This window comes from Aphelocoma coerulescens, chromosome 17 (assembly GCF_041296385.1).
Source record: "Aphelocoma coerulescens isolate FSJ_1873_10779 chromosome 17, UR_Acoe_1.0, whole genome shotgun sequence".
Lineage (NCBI taxonomy): Eukaryota > Metazoa > Chordata > Aves > Passeriformes > Corvidae > Aphelocoma > Aphelocoma coerulescens.
In genome coordinates, this window is record NC_091030.1 from 3,159,903 (window position 1) to 3,180,568 (window position 20,666).

General features: G+C 48.3%; 1 protein-coding gene across 1 annotated transcript in view; it reads left to right on the plus strand.

Annotated features, from left to right (window-relative positions):
- PAPPA (pappalysin 1) overlaps positions 1-20,666 on the plus strand; it is a 182,085-nt gene that overhangs the window by 154,850 nt on the left and 6,569 nt on the right. The window contains exons 20-21 of the mRNA XM_069031458.1: positions 5,566-5,637; positions 9,840-9,938. Coding sequence (XP_068887559.1) covers positions 5,566-5,637; positions 9,840-9,938 — 171 coding nt within the window. The remainder of the gene's footprint in view (positions 1-5,565; positions 5,638-9,839; positions 9,939-20,666) is intronic.

The following is a 20,666-nucleotide window of genomic DNA, read 5'->3' on the forward strand; positions in this document are numbered from 1 at the left end:
AAGACCTCTGGCATTTACATACTTGGTCCTGGCTTTGCAGGAGTCTGTTTTACACACCTGAACTCCATTAAGAAGGAGAATGAGCAGCCAGCACAGCCCCAGAATACCCTGAGCAGATTTGACAGTCTATTTGCTTCTCTACATGCCTAAATGTGCGCCCAGGGTTTGGGGTTTTTGAAATCTGGCCTTGGCTGTGGGTAGCAAGCAGCTCCAGAACTCTCCACCACTTTGAACTTCCCTGTTTCACACAGAGCAAGAGAATAAATCTGGGAAAGAAGTGGGAAACCTAAGTCCAGAGAATATGACAAGCTCATAATGTCGTTCCCAGCTTCCCATTCGCTCCAGATGCTGAGGTTCTGTGACTGCCTTAATCCAAGGCTTTGCCAAGTTTCTGGCATGAAACATAAAGAAAACCCCTATCTCAGTATGAGGGGCAATTTCTCACTGGCCCTTTCCTGAGTGCCAGACTTTAAAGTGGTTTGTAATTCATGGGGAAATAAAGTGACAGCTTCCCTCCCGTTCTCTCTGCACTCCTTCACTTATTGATGCGGGTACATGGAGGGAGCTGTAACGAGTTTTATACCTGCAGGTCTCTGGAGGGCTCATTAGGCAGCAGGGAAAACATAGAGTAGTAAAGGGGGAGACGAGGGGAGTGAGGGATGGAGGAGAAATCATGGTTTCCAAGAGCACAGCGGTAAATAAGCCCTTTTCTTTCCCTGATGGTGAGGATCTTGCGAGAGCTTTAGGCCCTGAGCAGATACAAGTTCCACCCTACAAACACTTTGTAACTAGAGGGTGAGATTTGGGCTGGAAAACTTGTGTTGGGAGGGAAGACATGCCAGAGGGGATCTTTTTTGGTAGCCGTAGAACATCCATCTTATCCAACTCTGCAGATAAGGGGATGTCACGCACGGGGAGTGGCACCTCGTGGGGTGCCACCGGGAGAAACGCTGCTTCTGGTGGGAGTGGGGACACCCTGGAGAGATGGGAGTGGGAGGCCTTGGGGGAAGGTCCCCATGGCAATGTGTTCTGTATCATTAATAACCCGTGTCTCTGTTTATGGCCAGTGACAGCTTTGCTGTTGTGCCATATGAGCACAGGGAGCAGCTGGTTGCATTTACATGGCGAGTCTTTGTGCATCTCAGAGTACTTGAATGACGCAAAGGAAACACTTTTTGTTGCTTAATTTAGGCACAAGTGGAGTACAAATGAGGGCAGGATGGGAAGAAGATAAAGGCAGGACTGATCTCTGGTGCTTACCTTTGAGGGGATGGGGACAGAGAAAACACAGGGAGAGCTGACGAGAAGAAATAAATAATTTGTCTGTTGCAGCTCATGCAACATCTGTTATGGAAGCAAAATGGGAAGAAGGAACTATCCCTTCTCTCAGGGTTGTTTAGAGCAGAGCTGTGCAAATCACTTGATTTTTCGGTTCACTCAAAGTTCTCTTAAATTAAAAAAAAAAAGTTTTTTCCCGAATCAAAGTGACTCTTCTGTTATTGTGATTTTTGGTGAACCAAAAAATTGGAAGAAAAAACATGTTGGTTTGAACATAACATAGTATTTCATTTCCAAGGAAATTTTGTAAACTTTTTGTTTAGTGAAAATGAAAAAAAAAACCAGCAAAAACTGAGAAATTAAATGTCCTCTCAAATGATAAACAACAACAGATATTTTATTTCACAAAATGTCTAAATATTTCTGTGTTTCTTCAGAATTGGTTTAGGTTCAGTTGCTTTGTTGGGTCTGAAACAGTTTGCTGAAATCAGGATATGCTGGCAGTGTCTTCCAAATCAGTACTTTCAGCAAGAAAAAAAAACCCCACCTGAAATCTTCTGTGCCTCTGTTCTGCTGTGGGATGTGTTCAGAGCAGCCAGTGCTGTCCCCATGATTTTCCCTTCACTGTGTGTGACACACGGAGCTGCTGAAGACACCGATGGATAGAGCTGCCAAGACTGACTGTGCAGGCAGTGGGGAGAAAAAAGGGAAATATCTCTGAGAGACAGCTTGACAGCTCCTTCCCACTGACTGCAGAGAAACAGGGCAGACACCTCATTTCTTAGGCTGTCTGAACTTGGGTTCTTGCCTTAGTGCTGAGTAGGGACAGGCTAAATGGTGTGCGGGCATGTGCATGCCTGGGAGAGCCTTCGAAGGGTCGGCACATCCCAGCTCTGCTGGGCTGAGCGTGGTGTGGCCCCTCTTCCCATGAGGACTGCAAGCCCTGGGATAGTAAATGTCCAGAAGTCCTTAGAGGGAATGCTCCTTAAATACGCCCCTAATCATTTGAGCTTTGCAGGTTTCCTCCTTCCTTCCCCTCTCCTTTTTTTTTTTTTTTTTTTGAGAGTTTGGGGCTCATTCTGCAGCAGGGAAACTGAGTCACGGAGCAGTGATGTGACCTGCTGTGGTGCAGCAGCTCCGCTCCTGGGAATGCAGGAGATCCCATTCCATCTGTAGGTGTAGGAAGATGGAGCTCCAAAGTCCCCTTTCCTGGCAGCAGTGTCTGGTCCCCTCACACATTAAGCCCGTGGTTAATTGTCCTGTTCCTTTAGTGCCTGAGGACCGAGTTAGCTGAGAGCAGGAGATGCCAGTCCCTGGGCTCCAGCCCGGGGGGACACTTGACCCATCTAAGGTGGAGGAAAGCTCTCCACTGGCCTCTCTGGGGGAAACCTGATCCCCTCTGCAGCCCGCAAAGGGTTGACATCATTGTGTTAGTCCCCTCACGGGAGGGAAGTGCTGTGACCGGAGGCGCTGGGTCTTCCCTCACAAGAAGAAAATGACAGCTTGATTTGCTTCCTTGGCTCTTTGTTGCCTACTGTGGGAGCACAGCCCGGCTCCCTCTCCCTTCACAGCAGATGGAGTCCAGCCACCAGCTGCAGATGTGGCAGGGTGACATTTCTGGGGTGGGGACAGCACCGAAGTCAACCCAGCCGGCTGCACAGCTGTGCTGCAGGAGCCGATGCACGAGGGGAGCTGGGGCCAGGAGGGCAGCAGATGTCACCACAAGGGCCTGGAGCACGTGGCAGCACAGGGAAGGGACGGGGCTCACGGGGCAGTGGCCAGATGGGCTTTGTTCCCCAGGCACCACCTGGCATGGGGTGGATGTGGTGCTTCCATACACCTCTTTCCACATCCTTTGCTGGCATTCTGAGTCTACCTTTCTGTGCACGCTGATTCCATCAGATCATGCTCATGTACCGCCTTTAGCCATCCTTGCTTGCTTTCTGTACGTTTGTTTATCTCAGGTGCCCCATGCAGCACCCTGTGGCACCTGTAGGCCTGTTTGCACGGCAGGAGGCAGAAACGATGCCCAGCAATCCAAACATTCCCAGTTTCTTGGTTTTCTAGCCCAGTCTCCCCCTCTACTCACATCCTCTCTGCCAGTGCACCGCACACTCCACAGCAGCAGCCTAAGGGTACAAACAGGCTGAGTGGTGGGAACTGAGGGCTTGGAAAACCAGGCAGAGGAGTCAGGACTAAGGCCTAGGGTCCTTCCCTCTGCTTCCAGCTCCAGGAATGTTGGCAGGATTGAATTCAGCTCTAGTGGTCTCCACTAGCAAAGGGTGATCCCAGGGGAGGACAGAGTAACTGGTATGAAGCCACTGGCATGTGCCACTCCAGGGGAATGGGAATGTCCCACTGACCCAGTGATTAACCTGGCACCTGGCTTGCCTGTGCTGTGGAGAGCAACCTGGGGCTGCATTCCCATTCCCTGGAGGACGCTCAGCCCAAGGCTGTGTTTGGGATTGAGGATGACCTTGAGTGAGCACTCAGAGAACACTTTCAGCAGACTCCACCTCCCATCCATTCCTCTAAGGGGGGTGCTGGCGTTTTGATACTTGAAGGGTCAGGAAAGCAGTCAGTGCATCCTCTTTGAGGGGTTGCTCTCACATGGAAAACTCCTTTCTGAAGAGCCTGGTTCAGGGCTATTTGGTTTCTTTTGTTCACTCTGCATGCTCACACACACACACAGAATGAGAGGTTTTGTAAATATTGATGCTTCTTACCAGGGGAATGTGAGGTGCTCTTTGGAAGTGCACTTCTTCCACTTATTGTCTTCTGGCCTTGGACACAGGAGACAAACGCCCGAGTTTTTCCACTTTGTTCTAATTCTTGGGTTCAAATGCTCTTGAACTGCTTCCTTTACTCTCCCCGCTCCTGCTCTGTTGACTGGTGTTGTTTATTTTCAAACCTAGAAAAGTTTCCTTTCTTTTCCCTCTGAAGTGCAATAAACAGAAGGGGGGGGGGGGGGGGGGAAGAAAAACCCTCACCATTTGTGGCAGGCAGCAGCCTGGAAATCTCCAGCTGTCTGTCAAGAGCGCGCCGGGGGAATGTGTGACACCGCAGGGCCCCCGCACCTTGCAGCCTCCCTCCCTCCCAGGGGATAAACAACACCCTCCCCTCCCCAGCCACTTCTCTCCTCACACAGACAGGCCCTGTTGCGAGGCAGGTGGGGCAAGCCGGGCTTGACTAATAGTGGAAAATCCAAGAGCATCGGAAAGATAAACAGCCCGAGTCAGATAGTATAAAAGTCCTTTTTTCTAGCACACGCCAGGTAAGCCTCAAATGACAGAAACTGTAAAAACAAGCTGAGGTTCCCCTGCAGATGGATTAAATTAGCCCTCAGATGAACAGGGGAAGGGATGGCTTGTGCATCAGGTCTTCCCAAATGTTAATCCCTTCCTTCCCCAGGCCTCCATCCAACCCCAACCCCCACACTTTAGGTGAGTGCCTGCGTGTTCATCTTGCTCAACTGGACACTGTAGTGCTTCATCCATGGGCAATAACCCAAAATAAACATTGTGCCTGATGTCCTGCTGCATGGATAGGAGTCCTGTCTCCAGGACCTCCATGGTGTGGAATCACCATCTCCACTGACCAGCCAAAGTTTTCATCCACTCTTTAAATCTAAATGTCCATGTCTGTGGCTGCCCTGGCTGTGCCATTGTCTAGGAGGCTGGGCATCATTTTTGCCCAAAACCAAGCATCCAACTTTTTTCTGTAGACAGAGTTGAGACAGAAATTATTATAAAGCTCATAAAATGTAGCAGATGATGCTGTCCTGTCTGGGGGTTATTCTGAAGGTGTGTGGTGGGAGGTGCTTTTATTTAAGATGGTGCTGAAATGTATCTGATAATCCACCTTTAGCTGCTTCCATCCTCCAGAAGCAAAGGTATGGTGGGCAGTGAAAGAAAACAAAGCTTTGCAGCACCAAAGAAATCCCTAAATGAATTCCTAGAATGCCTCCCCCCTACCCAAGAGCAAGAGTGGACCTGTGCCTTTACCTTTCCCTGCCACGTTCCCCCACCATGAGTGAAATATTGGACATGACATTTTAGGAGAACCTCAAATATTATTTTAATCTCAAATGCTCTGTTATTGCAAGTGTCAAGTCCAACACTTCTTGTAAATACCTGGAGGACAGCCAGGTCCTGAGAACACAGGAGGTGTTAGGAACTGAACTTCATTGGTTAAGTACTGGAGAGCCATAGGAGCCAGCACACTGACTTTCTGTACACTGATTTCTTTGTCTTAACCTGTTCCTCTTTTTTTATTTCTTCCCTCCAGAGCGTTGTCTGCACAGCAGGACTCAAGTGGTACCCTCACCCTTCCCTCATTCATTGTGTTAAAGGCTGTGAGGTGAGTTTGGCTTTAGCTCAGGTGGTCCGTGGTGTCTCTCCTAAATCTTACAGAAACAATCACTGCAGGCATGTGGGTTGTAAATTCTGTTTTTCAAGTAGGGCAAGCAGGATTTTGCCCTGATCACCCTATCACACAGACTGATCGCCTGCATCGGTTCTGACACTCAGTAGGGAAATTGGTGGTTTTCTCAGAGATGATGGTTGGGTGACTCTCACAGGAGTTCAATGATCAAGCAGCTCAAAAACACTGGTTGACCAAAAGAATTTACCAGAATTTGGGAGTTTCTGGGAAGTTGCAAAAGCCTTCTCTTGTTTTTCCTTGATCTTGACTTCTTATTAGAGGGACAGTTCTTTCCAAGGCCGGCTAAGCTTTGGGCATTGGTGTGGGCAGAGAAAGTTTAGGAAAGCCAGAGATGATACCACTGGGTGGACAGCACGGACAGTGAGCAAATCACACCTCCCTCCACTGGCCACCTGTCTGAACCAGAAAAGAATAATGAGAAACATGCCGTTACATTTCAGCTGTGATACACTTTTACAGTCTTGCAAGTTACTTGAAAAAAGTAATTATTTTGAAGGATGTTGTTTCTGCCAGCAGCAGTCTTTGATAAGTTGGAGAAGACTGAGGATGCTTCTGGTGGTTAAACAGGGCTGGAGCACCTCTGTCTGGGTCATGGCATTCCTGTGGTTTCCATCATGCCAGCCCTTGAGTATCTCACCCACATCAAGAAGTCGATCCTTGTGGTACCTCTGGAAGGTTGGGAAGCTCCCTGCCCGTTTTAGAAATGAGATGGCTCACGGGGAGAGGCACAGATGGCGATGGGCAGTGGAAGAGCTGTGTCTTCCCGCACACGTCCTGACTTTCTGCCACACTGACCAGGCTCTCAGCACCCAGTAACCCCAGCACACTGAAGTTATTTGCCCAAAGTGTCAGAACATGGGAGCGAATTCCTAAATGTGACACAGAGCTCCTGACCACACTGCTGTGGGATGCGATTTGTCTTGAAGTGAAAGACAGGTTTCCTTCGCATACAAATGTTGGGCCCAAGAGGGTAATAACTCTCCAACAGTGTAATAGTTTCTGTCTAGCTGTTCCCTAAATGAAAAGCATTCTGCTGTCAGTGCTTTGAATGTCATAAGCTGTCTCACGCATCGCATTCATGCAGGCTGGCTGGGTGCCCCCATTCTCCAAAGAGAGCTGAAATAACATCCAGCCACCATTAAAAAATGCCATTCAGGTGCTGATGCACTACTGGGTATCCATCCTTCTGCTGTTTAAGGATAGTTGTTACTGAGACAAACTTTGCAATGATGTAATAATTTACCAGAAGCCATTATTACTGCCATGCTGCTTCTCAGCATTTTCTTCCCTTCCATCACTGCTAATTGCCAGAGCCCTGTGCATCAATAGGAACTTTCTTCTTTTCAACGTTCATTCAGCAGTGTCACTGCATCGCAATCCATCATCTGGGAAGGCTTTGCCCAGACAATTGATAATGGCCTCTAGCATCGTTTTTAGAGCATGATGCTTCCAGGATCCACGGATGGACCAGAGCTTGGCATTAAGATTTCAGGAAAAATGCCATCTTCACCAAGCCTTTTTTTTTTTCCCCATGACTATGGAAGCAGAGACTAATAAGCCAGTAGGTCAATAATTCTGGGCCATTAAGCTGGTACAACCCCTAATGTATGGACATCCTTAGCATTAGGGAGGCTTCCCTGAACAGGAGGCTGTAAGTGGGGCATTGTTTGGCACTTGGTGATCGCAGAGGGGGAACCCCGGCAGCTGCTGCAATGTGATTTTTTGTCGCTCCCTAGTGGCAGGAATAGAGGTTTATGAGTCAGCCCCGTACTTGTCGCACCTAACTCGGGTGTTTCTGTAGCAAGTGAGTTCCTCTGGATTACCTGTACAGTCCTCCAAAAAAAATCAGAGCACTAAGACATGCATGAAGAGCTACAGAGACCTCACCCCCCACAGCCAGGCCTCCAGGGTCTTCCAAGCAAGGATTTTAGTCCCAAATCAGAATAGATGCTTTTTGTCCCATTCTTCTCCTCCAAAGGACTGGCTTGTCAACTCTGTGCCAGAGCAAATTCTTCCACTAGTTTCTTTATGGATTTTCCAGAATTCGTAGGTGTAGGATGCAGGCATAGGGATGGAAATTCAAAGTCAAGTTTTCCCATCAAGCAGGCACAGCCAGGCAACACAAGAGAAACATGGAGAAGTCTGCAGAATTTCCTGTGAGGTTGAGCAAAGTTCATGGTTTTCAGTATGACCAGGTTGGCCTCAAAATATCTCTCCATCTATTTATAAATCATTCCCTTTTAACTCTTAGCATATTAATTAAATTGGAAGGGGGTTTGCAAGTCGAAGTCTTTGCCTGTATAAATAAATCAATATCTGTGGAAATCAGTGGAGTTAAGGCAGTTTAGAGGGACAGGAGCCTCACGCTGTAACTCTGATTTCCTTGTCACCATTTGCAGTATCTGCACGTAATTAAACAAGTGACAGTCAACGAGTCTGTCACCTCCTGGTAGTCCTGCTGTGGTCTGATATTGCCATTGTTGCCTGGGTTTCCTCTATCTGATAGAAATATTTAAATTTGCAGCACATCAGCAGTAAAAGTGTGCATTTGCCCCTCTCCGTGGAGTTCATTTCAACTCTGATGAGTGTGGCCATGGCGAGCTCTGGGGAGGGCACGGTGAGCTCTCATGGCTGCTGCTTCTTCAGGTATCCATCATCTGGGACACTCTGGGTAGGCAATTGCTGCAAAATCCTTCCAGAAAACCTCCCCAGGCCACCCTGCCTGCTCTGCAATGATGCCTTCTTGCAGGAGAGTCCCTGGTGTGTTTTTCTCAGTACAGAATAAGTGAATTTTCCAAAGAGCAGATAAAATGGGAATGGCCTCATGAGCCTGGGCGTGTGAAGAGAGTTACAGAGATATGACTCTGCTCTCTGCTGATCATCCATTTTTGTGAGCTTTCATTGCTGCCTGGGGTTCTCACACCTGCCATGGGCCTTTTTTACCATCAGGCACAGCTTAGACTTCCAAGGAAGGCTCTGTACTCGCCAACCAAGAAGACTCCAATGTGTAATGAAAGACTTCAAGCCTTTCCTTCAGAATGGTGGTTATTATTCAGGCCCTGTGCAGCACATGGGCTAGTGATCACATTGCCCAGCCTAGTGACCACATTTTCTCTTTCAAGGTGATGTATTAATTTTACTTAACAGCTCTCCACGGTGTCCCTCTGAATAATTGCCATTATCCCAGCTCTGAGCTGTGGAGTGGAGGAAGATCACGTGTCATGGCCAAGGTCCCACGCAGTCACTGCTGTTCAGAGAACAGGAGAACATGGTCCCTGTGCTGAGCTCAGACCTCTTCCACTCCTCGTGGTGATTTTTTTGTGCCCTCGTTGCTGACACATGTTGCACAGTCAGGAGAACTGTGGTGAAAAGCACAGCTATTAAAAGCAAGCCCATTTTGCTGCAATACATAACCTTCTTCTTATCCCACACAGTTTAGGAAGGTTAGCTTAAAATTATCAAAGGTGCCACAATTTTAGATGCCTGGATGCTGTCTCTGGGCCTAGTCAAATTAATATTCCTGAAGCATCCTCTTATGTGGGATGTGAAGAGCCAACAAGGGCTCATTTCCCTTCCATCTACTGTCCTTTTTTTTTCTGTCTGCTTTGAAGGGAAAGGGGAATAATTATCTCTTGCTTTTTGGGGCAGTTGGTATGTTACAAACTGTATGGCTCCTTCAAATCTTTGTGTTTTTCTTCTGAAATATTATTACAGGCTTTAGAATTATAGAATCATAGAATGCTTTGGGTTGGAAGGGGCCTTAACATCATCCACTTCCAATCCCCTGCCATGGACACTTCCAGGGATTCAGGGGCAGCCACAGCTTCTCTGTGCCAAGGTCTCACCACCCTCACAGGGAAGGATTTCTTCTGGACATCTAACCTAAATTTCCCTTCTTTCGGTTTGAAGCCAATCCCCCTTGTCCTGTCACTCCAGTTCCTGATGAACAGTCCCTCTCCAGCTTCCCTGTAGCCCCTTCAGACGCTGGCAGCTGCTGTGAGGTCTCCAGACAACCTTCTCTTCTCCAGCCACAGCTTTCTCACCCTGTCTCCAAAAGGAAGGGGCTCATTTCATCCATGTCCACACTCTCAGCCTTCTCCTGCTTTTTCCTTTTTCAGCCTTTCATGGGGGACAACTACTGTGACTCCATCAACAACAGAGCCTTCTGCAACTATGATGGTGGGGACTGCTGTGCCTCAACAGTCAAAACCAAAAAGGTAGGGATGCCCCTTCCTCTTTTCATGGGAATTCCTTGTCGAGTGCTGCTTTGTGTCTGGAAAAAGATTATTTTTGCTCAGATAAGGGAGGTCCAAATAAGGAAGGACCTTCAGCCCAGGGATCAACTCACCATAGGCAATGAGTTCTTACTGGTTTATTTATCATCCTCAATGCTCCAAAGGGAAACTAAAGGTTAGGAGTCATTAGGAAAAGAAGAGAGAGTAAAAGGAAAGCATCGTTGTGGATCTGTTCTTTGATCCATGTGTACCCACATGTACCTGGCTTGCTGCTGACTGTCCCATCCCAGAGTGGGACAGAGAAGGATGTGGAGCAGGGCAACAGGCCTGGGGGGAAATGTCAAATATTTTCTGCACAGAGACCACATAGACCAGAGCCTTGCAAAAAGTGACAAGCTAATGACACAGATCTAAAAAATCATTATTTAAGGTAGGGAAAATGCTTAGGGAAGTGAAATCCACCAGTTTTTATCACTCAGCAATGAGGGGGTGAAGTGGTAATTTCCTGGAAGGAGGATCCAAACAGATGAAAGAACATCCTTATTGGCACAGTGTGTGTTTGAGTAATAGGATGTGTTGCCACAGAGTATTATTAAGAACAAAAATATATTTGAAGTCAAAAAAAGAACAGACTAATTTGTGGAGCTTTGCTCCATCAGTGACTCTTAGACACTGTGATCTGGATGCAGTTTCTGGCTGAGGAATATTTGAACCCTTGACTGCTTGAGCCTGGGGAAGGGTCGCTCCACACATGTCCCCCTTTTTTATGCTTCTTTAACACACATTTCTGGCCACTGACAGAGACAATGACTGGAGTGATAGAGCTTGTGGCTTGGAGCACTACAACATTTTGTAGGTTTCTAACCAGGAGGTATTTGGAACTAGTTTCCCCTCAAAAAAGAAAGCAAATTTTAGCCTCTGCCAGGTAAATATTTTATCTTATCCTCAAGATTTGAGTGTAGAACCAAATGAAAAATCCAGCTGCATTAAGTATCTGGTACATATTAATAAATAATAAAACCCAAGGGGACTTGGCTCAGCGTATGGCACCATCCATGTCACCCAGCTGAGGAAGGAGGTCCTCTCTGCAGGGGAGCCAGCTTTGGCTTGAGGCTTCTTTTCCTTGGTTCAGCGTTGTGGGCTGTCTCTGGTCCCCCTGGGAGCACAGGGGAAGGGAGATGGATGTGCCCTGGAAAGTGGAAGGAGTTAAGTTCTCCTCATGGGAAAATGCAGGGAAAGAGGTGGTTTCCCTAGCTGTGGTCTTTTTGGACAGATGTTCCCCTGCATTGTGGTGTTTCTTTTAAAAAAAGTCCTGGGAGCCACGTGCAGGAAAGCCCAGGCAGGGGAGCTCCTCTGTTCCACACGGGTGGAGTAGGGCATGGAGAGCCCAAACAGGGCTCCATGGTGAAACAGCCACTGAAGAGGTGAGCAGGATGACAGGCAGTGGCTCATCTTCAGTTGTCTCCAAGAAGAGATTCCTATCTCTGGCTGATTTTCCACCTCCTTGTGAGGAGCAGCCCAACAGCAGCACAGCTTGCTCGCTGACCTCCCACCAGCCGGGAGGGCAGAGCTGGAAGTGCCCGGTAGCTCAGCATGGTGTAGGTCTTCTCCTCCCAAAACAGCCTGCCTGGGAAACTTTATCTCACTGCCTGCAGGCTGGAGAGAAGGCGATGAAAAATCCCAAGCGGTGTCAGAGGAACGAAAGCGAGGTCCCTGGGAGGGGACCAACCCAAACCAGCCCCATCAAGACAGGAGCTAAGGGCATGGCTGAAACACAAGGGATGTGAGAGCTGAATTGAGGGGGGAAGGGATAGAATTAAGGTTTGGGAGCAGAATTTATTGCTGGGCAGGGAGTTGAGACAGAGTGGGATCTGCACAGAGTTGTGAACACTTACCAGCCAGGCAACTCACGCTCAAAATATCTGCTGCTTCCCTGCCACCCAGAAACCAAGTGACCTCCCAAGGAGGGGAAGCACTTTGTAGCCCACTGGATTACTGTTTTCTGTGCTAAAACTGCTCGATACAAAGGGCAAATGGTCAGAGACAGACAGCTGGTCACACGTCTGATGGATTTTCCCCGTGGAGGGGGAGGTTTTGTAGCTGTTTGGAGTTAAGTCTGCTTTCACAGACTTCACTGGGAGCTGGATTGTTGTGACTGGGGGAATTAGACTTGCCCTACCTGGCAATTTAGAACCCTCCATCCTAGAGATCACACGGTTTGAAGGCTGAGACACAGAGTCCATCACATCCCTGGCATGCATTTGGTTTCCAGACTCTCCTCCTCTCTCCGAAAACACCAACAACATTCCAGGAGCTGAACAAGATGCCTGGGAGAAGTGAGAAAAAACACCTTCTCCTTCGATCTTCCACACTAAAAGCAAGATGCTAAGTCACAGTTTATTACATTTATAGGGTAAAAGGGGGAATAATAACCCAGCCAGGGGGGCTGTGGGGTCAGAGTCAAGGAGGCAGCGGGAGAACCTTGCTCCTGCAAAGCGGCTGCCGGCACCTGCAGCAGCAGCCGTGGGGCCATGGGGCTTGGCTCTCCCAGTTATTTTCCCATCTGAGGCCTTTGACTGAGACCAGATTTCAGGCCAGGCTGTTCAAATACAGCCCTCCCTTTGAAGAGGTTTATGAGTGGAGCGTTACAGGAGATATTCCAAAGGGAAAAACAATGAAAGGTGAGAGAAAAGGGAGCTGAATAAAAATACTCCGCATACCAAATCCTTCCAGCACAGTTTGCCACCTACTTAAAAAGGCACAGTTTTAAAATACACATTGGGTGTAAAAGCCAAAAACCTGGAGGAGACATAGGGAGGGGCGAGTCCAGCTCTGTTAATTCCAATACCAGATGAGGATGTATTTTCATACGGTTGTAGAGAGAGCGAGACACATGAAAGAGACTGCTTTGCTCCTTTTCTTTCAGGGTTACATACTATGTGGCAGATGTGTCAGTCTTTTAAAGCCCCTGCAAGTTTACCCATAAATGTCCAACATTTATGCAACACCTGTTTTTCTCCCAAAATGTCACAGGACATTTTAAAAGCTTTAGATTTATCATCTTTTCCCCGCAGCAGCCATTGCTGAGGTGACACATGGTTCACATTTAAGAGAACATAGCAACTCCACACATTATTTTGGGAAAGGGCTGAAGATTAACATTGCACCATGTGAAGATTCAGGAGTTAACAGTTGACTAAGAGCTGGCTTCAGATCTTCAGTGTCCGCAAACTGTCAAGACTTAAGTTTCACTGCAGTCCCACTACCCTCCCAAACACACTTTTGGCTGCACACGGCGCTGTGAACAGGCTGCCTGAAAGCAAAATGCTTCAACCTAAATTCACTTTAATTCTGAGCCCTCTTACTCAATGTGAGATTTTGCATGCTCCCGTTTTGTTGCCGTGAAAATGCACCAGGGACTTCCACGCTTATCCCATGTTTTCCCGTTGCATTTGAGCATCAGCAGTGAATGACCTTGTGGATTCCGTCAGCGAGGGAGGAATGGAGCAGTGTGACTTATCTGACCAAGCACCGACTAATCAGCACTGCTGCTTAGATAGGAAATAATGAGTATTTGCCCTGCACTGTTCACAATCAGGCTGGAGAGCTTAAAAGAAATCATTAAAGGCCTCTTTTGAATGCAACAAGCGGCAACGAATAAATTCAGTCATAATCTGGGCATAAATTCGAAGCAAGTGCAGTCAGAAAGCAGGAAAAAGAGACATTCATCAGCTTAATTATTTGTTGTGCGCTAATTGATGAACGTCGCCCTGCAGCGGGCGAGAAGCCAGGGCTGGCACAGGGACGAGTGCCACCCAAGGAAGCAAGGACACGGGCAGGCTGTGCGGGGAGCAGGGGGCCGATGGCAGATCTGTTGCTGGGGCAGAGGACGGGGCCGTGCTGCTCACAGCTTGCCCTGTGCATGACCCAGGAGCAGCTTTGAGAGACAGGAAGGCCATTGCCGGCCAACCTCCAAGGGAGAGAAAGCTTCTGTTGTGTATCTGGAGGGGATAAAGTCTTCCGTGAAGGACAAAGCAAAATCCCATCTCCTTTTAATCTTCCTCCCCTCCTGACCCAGCACAGGTTGCCAGCTCCCTTCTGCCTGGCTGCTCTAGGAAGCTGCTTCTCGCTTTGTATCTTGCTGCAGATAAAAGAAGACACTATTTTCTAAAACATTACATACGTGACACTGCCAAAGTGAGGGAAGTAAATAACCTGGGCATAACTGGCTGTCTCTGGGCTCTTAGCTGCCTGCGAGGAGCTCGTGGGGTGTGCAGCACTGCTGGGAGAGGCTCTGGCTGTTTCCTCTGATTCATTTCAGGAAATCTTCTCTCCAGTAACTGTCTCCTCCACTTCTTTTCTTCCCCTTCCCTTTTATAAGTTTTCCCTAGACAAGGCTGTCTAGAAAAGGCCTCACAGAAATCAGAAAAGTCTTTCTTTAGGCTCTGCTTATGTACTTTGTTCCAGACTCGGATCGCAGATTTGCCTAGTTGAAGGTCCTGCAGTCTGGTCCCTGTGGATTTAAATACACTGAATTTACTGTTTTAAAATTCCCTCAACTTCAGCCATTTGTAAGGGTGAACTTCCATGTGTCTTTCCTGTCTGCCTTTCCTTTTTGTTACAGAAGGGCTAAACCTACAGCTCCCATGAGAAAAACCTGCCTCACTCAGCTATCACTCAGGTTTTTCTTCAACTGCTTTGCCCCATAGCACTTGGTAAAAAAAGAGAAAAATTGTCCTGTCCCTTCAGCCTCTTGACATTTCTGTCCAACACCTTGGAGAGGAAAACCAGCAAGTGCCTTGGCGGAAAACAAATGAGGACTTGTGGTAGATAGAGGGCCGTGTGGGATTCATCCAAAGCCTTGCTTATCTAAAAGATAGGCGAGTTATCAAAACCTCTTCAGAGACTTTATGGCCGAGAATTCAAGGCCTAAAGAAAGGAACTTTGAACTGAGGGGCTGCTGCTGGCTCCAGCAGGGATTTCCAAAGGCTGTCCCTGTCTCCCCAGGAAGGGGGGGATGTGTCTGCACTCCTACGCCTAAGCCAACAGAAATAACCACTTCTCGGTACCTTGGAGAAATAAGCACCTTCTCCCAGCTCGCTGACTGCAACACAGACCTGTCTTAGGGAATCTCAGATCTTTCTCCGCTGTCACAACATGGTTTTGAGGCAGTTGGTGCCATTAGAAGCTTAAGTGACCACCCCAGCTGAGGAAATTCTGTTTATCCAGAAGAACTGATGCTCCTGCCACGATGCTGCTCCCAACTCCTTTCCTGTCCCCAGCTGGGTGTGTTTGTCAGCTCTATAATTAGCCAGGGAGATACAATGAATGGTGGGTGAGCAGGGAGGAAGGCAGGATGCAATGCTGAGTGTTGCTTCATGCCTCTGGAAGCGGCTGAGCGCTCCAAGCACGCGGGTTCTCCCCGACGTGTGGGTGAGCTCACTTCCCCACCAGCCCTCGGTCACAGGCTCGGTGGCTGTAGCTGTTTGCCATGTGACAGGAGCATTTCCAGTCAGGGTTGGTTGGGATGGGAGCTTATTTTGGGGCTCAGAGCTTGGTTTCATAATCCTTCAGGGAGGCTTTCCAGGCGTCGATAAATTAAAAGCAGTGATGGTAGTAGCACATGTTGCCTATCCTGAGAGAACTGTTCTTGGCTTCAAGGGATGTGGGGCTTCCCACAACATACGGCATTCCCAGGGGATGTGCTGGTGGAGGGTGTTTGCTTTGCTATCCGACCTCACTTCATTAGCAAGTGTTACAAAAAACAGCCAACAAACCTTCCCTGCTCCACCGCCAGCTATTTGGCCTCTGGGTGGTCTGGCTCCTATTAAATCTTTGGTGATTATTTAGACTAATTACATTCATGTTTGCACAATCAGTAGCACGAGAGTAGGAAGCACAGCTGATTGCTGAGCAACTGAGCTTCGTGTGGTTTGGCAAACGGGCTCCCTCGCTCTGCTCCGCGGCAGGCGGGGATGCGGGATCCATGCGGGCTGGGCTTTCCCGGGAATCCCTGCTGGCTTTGGGCCATTCTGCTCCCACTGGTTCTGGTGAGGCTGCTCCTGATTCGCACACGATGGAGAGAGCGGAGCATCTGTTGGGTTCAGCTGAGCTACGTCTCGATACACCACGGTTGCTGGTTTCACTGGGGGAAAGTTCAGTTATGGTGGGGTAGTTAACAAAAATTCAAGCTTTTAGAACTGCATGTGCTGCATGGAGAGCAGCTTAGTCTTCCCAGGCCCTCCAGAGCAGTGCCCTAGGTGTGAACCCACATACCAGTGCCCACAGCTAAAAGGGGGCTCGCTCTTGGTCTGTTATCTCAAACTGGTGACCTCAATGCTGAAAACCACTGGGAAGACCCTTCCAAGATGCTTTTTTATCCCACAAGGGCCTTGTCAGGGAACAGAATACTCCCTGGTGTTTGAGCTGGGAGGCTCTGGGGAGGCACAGAACTGTGACACTCAGCACAGGCTGCCACACTTATCTCCCAGGCCACACTGCCTGCTGAGGCTCTGCCTGCAGCAGGGCCTCCACAGCCCCATTGAGGCCTGTCTGGGAGATTTCGCAAACACTTTGGGGCTGAAATCTAACAACAGCCTGTTTCCCAACACTTTGCAGCCCTCCTCCCCTGCTTCCCCCTCCCTGGGCCCGATCCTGCCTGCCCTGGTGAGCCAACCCCAGGCACAGGCAGGAGGCAGAGCCAGGTCAGCCTGATACCAGACTCTGTGAGGGACAAGCTCACAGCCTTTGCAGAGCTGTTTTCCATCCCTCCCTGTGCCTGTCTGGGATTTCTCCTGTCAACATTCCCACCAGTTCCCTATAGACTGGCCTTTCTCAGCAGGGATCTGCCTTGGGATGTCACCAGCCTCTTCAGATAGGTGCACGTAACGAGGAGTTATGACCTCTCACTCGTTCCATGACCTGCATCCTGATTCTGCACTGCTCTGTTGCATCGTTTTCTTTGTTCCCACAGTTGGGAGCATGGCATCCAGGACAAATCCAGTCCTGTTTCTAAGAGGCAGCTTGGGTTTTATCCAAGGTCTCATCACTCAGTGTGGGAAAGGATGCTTAATTCTTTGGTGGAGAAGGAAGTCTGAGGTCATGCACAGTGCAGTGATGGTGGTGAGTTGGTCGAGGTTTTTTGGATCTCCTGTGAGTTACACCTGGGTGTCTGTGCCAGCCTCCTGCCCATCCTATAAGCCCACACCTGCTGCCCTGGCTCCACGAGGTTCAGAGCAGGATGTGTCATGTCCTGCACACTCCAGGTGATGGGAATGATGGAGGTGGTGTTTCTTTTCTCTCGATGATGGATAGCCTGTGGTCCAGTGTGGTTCTGGTGTGACTCACATTCCCCTGAGCACTGTTGATCCAGTGCCATGACTGTTCTGGATCATCTCCAAGTGCTGTGTGTGTAGGTGTGTGGAGCTGTGTTCTTCACTTATGTCTTTTTCATCCTATTTTAGCTGGTCTGAGCACACAATAATTTGCATTACTTCATCAGGTGTCCAAGACAGGCCCTAAGCTTAATTTTTAGCTTTTTCTTCTCGCCCTCCTATACATTTTCCATGTTTTCTGCATGGGGAGATGGATGTAGGTGAAATGCAGGGCTTGGAGTGTTGAAGGAAGAGGAGCTGACTCCTCACTCCTGGCTCTACAATGGCTCTATCTGGAAATTTCAATGCAGGTCGTGTACTCTGGTAATGAGTTGGGCTTTCACAGACCTGTTTAAAAAGAAAAGAGGTAGTTAATCTTGGAGTATGTATATCTGGGCTCCACACCTAAATGGGCTACCATTCAGTGAAAGGCTCAGCATTTATTATTTCTAGCACATCCAGCAGCTCTATTTCATGGCTGTGTACTCCAGGGGCTGTCACTGTGTGAGCCCAAGGCAACAGACAGTCCTTCTTCTAAGGGGCTTTACAATTTCTCTGAGCTGGGTACTCCAGACAGTCCCAGAAGATTCTGTGTGTGGGTTAGATTCCCTAAATACCTATGGAAATCAGGTCCTTGGGGAACTCAAATGTGCATTTGTTGTAAATGTTGTTTAAAGTGGAAAACCTTGTATTACTGCTAAGTTTTTGGAGAATTTTGTCATGTCTAATATGACAGTGGCTGTGCTCATTACCCATAGAAATCTCTGCCTTTTCACATAATAGAAAACTGATCTCTGGAGCTCACTGCCATAAGACAAAACAATTCATCTATCTGGACAATAGCACTGTAAAAATCGAATTGCATAAAAAGCCTCCATAAGGGACATAAAGTGAGTAAGACTGATCTGATCAGGAAGAAACCCTCCTCCATCAGGCTACCCACTGCTGGGAACTGCTGCCGAGCCACGAAGCTGTCTGCTCTGGGGGCCACAGCTCTGCCTCAGAGAAAGCTTCTGCTCCTCTGTCCGTGACCACTACTGGGAGACAATAAACAGCCAGACATTTCTTCTCTAGGGGCTGCATCTCCCCAGGAACTGGCTGTAATGCAGCAGCAATCCAGTCTCCTACGTGCACCTTTCCAGGTTGCTTCAGGGCTGAGCACAGCCTGTGATAAAGCAAAGAGGAAAACGAAGGATTCACCAGGAGAAATGGGAGAAGAGGGAATGAAGGAGGTAGAGCACCTATGGCAACATCAAACTCATGCCAGTTTGGGTGTCTAAGGCTGCTGTTTCAGCACAGAGGAGGTGAGGGGAATGTGAGCTGGTGGTTTGGAGACAGAGCCATGCAGGGCTCTCTCTCCTGGCTCTGATGTTCCTGCAGGTGAAATGGGAGCATGTTTGGGATCTCCATGACTGCAGCACATCCCACTTAAGCCTGGACAGCAGCAGAGACAAAGTGCAGTAGGCTGTCACCACTAATTTCAGACACTTTACTGAAATGCCTGAATTGGGTGTGTGGTTGACCTGTGTTCAGTGCAAAGTGTGGATCCATCTTCCCTGTCTCTCCTCTGAATGAAGAGGCCACTTAATCGCCTTTGTCAGGTTGTTACAGGCAAACAGGGAATCCAGGCCAGGGAGAGGAAAAAGCTTGATGAAGACAAATGAAAGAATCAGGTTCCCAGGTCTCGCCTCCAACCAGTAGCTTCATTGTACAACAGGGAGGATTTCTTAAGTCAAAATCATTGCCAAATCCAGATTGAACTGAATGATTCAGGATTAAAAAAAAATAGGGGAAAACTCCAGGCGTACTTAAATGTTTTGTTTGAGCATTTTCTAAGTGAAACAAGTTTTTATTTCAAGACGTAACTTTTGCTGTGAAATAGCCTTTTTTATTTGTTTGTCTTGAAGGGAAAGGTCAAACCTGAAATGTAGCAGATAATCTAAACCAAAATGTTTCCTTCTACATTGAACAGAAAAACTCAATTTTTATTTTGCATGTATCTTTTCTTTTTCCTTTCCAGTACTTTAATTCAGTCATTAAACAATCCCTCCTCAGCCTGCTCCCCAAGCCCCATTGTTTGCAGACTTCTCTGTGTTCCTATCTAAGAATATTCGTAACACTGTGATACGAGACAATCCTGCTTGGGCTGGCTTCTGTTGGATCAAGTGACCCTCAAGCTCCTGCTGTTTTCTGCAGTTTATAAACTTATTTAGTTGCCAGTTATTTGGGTTCATTTGCTTTTAACTTTTTGGACTCTTTCTTCTCTTTGCAATCTCCATATTTGCGCAATTGTAGATTCTGATTATTCACTGGTTATTTAGTTCATAAGTCACCAAGGACATGGCTTGATGAGGAGTCATCACCCTATTCCACCTGGAGGGTCAGGTCTTCTGTGAATGGAGTCAAAAACAAGGGGAAGAGGCTCTCTAAGCCCTGATTTGGTGATGAGTGTTGGCTATTCAGTGTCTCTGTCAGCATGTCCCTGCCTTAGGCTCCCCAGTTGTGAAACAAAGCTCCACACCCCTCCTTCCCAAATTGTGTGCGTCAGGAGAAAGGCATCCTGGAGAGGGACAGGCAGGGACTCGTGTGGAAGGTCTAGGTGGAGATGACAGCACAATGCTGGTTCCACGTTCCTAGATGTGCTATGGGTGATGCACAGGGAACAGGCAGACTCAGGAGTCGTAGCCTGGAGAAAAGAGTTTGTGAAAGGGAGAGTGAACGTGTGGCAGCAGAGCCGGGGGGAGCAGATGGAGCGTGCGTGCAGCCCTCACTGGGAACGTCGGAACAGGTTGTGGCACTGCCTCGGAAGGAGTGTAAAGGAGGGGAATGAGGTCATTTGTTCAATCTGTGCAGATGGGAGAAATTCTCGGGAATTCACTTCAGGGCAAGTGAGACACTTGTCCCACTGCCACCCCCTTTTCTGCAGGTGAATACTGTGGTGCAATAGGCCCAAATCAGCTTTCGGTGGCCAGGCATCGCAGGCTATTGTTTCAGCTCCTTCCCACGCTTCTCCAGAGGGGTCACAGAGAGATAACAGATGGTGAATGCAGCCGTCCCCCACTGCATTCCTTTGCTGTGCCTCAGTGCCCGTTAGCCGCATCTCCTGACCTCAAACACAAGAGGTGTTCAGAGAAGTCTCTGCTGGACTCCAATTTCACCGATCTGTGAGACAGTGCTTGGTTCTGCTCCTGAGGAATTGAACCCAAAAACATTCATAATTAAGTGCACAAATGGACTTAAGTAAAGCAGCAGCACCCAAACCACAAGGCCTTGGGAGCCTCAGTGCAGCAGCAGCTCAGCACTAACATAAATCGCTGTAAAAAATAACATAGTTGAA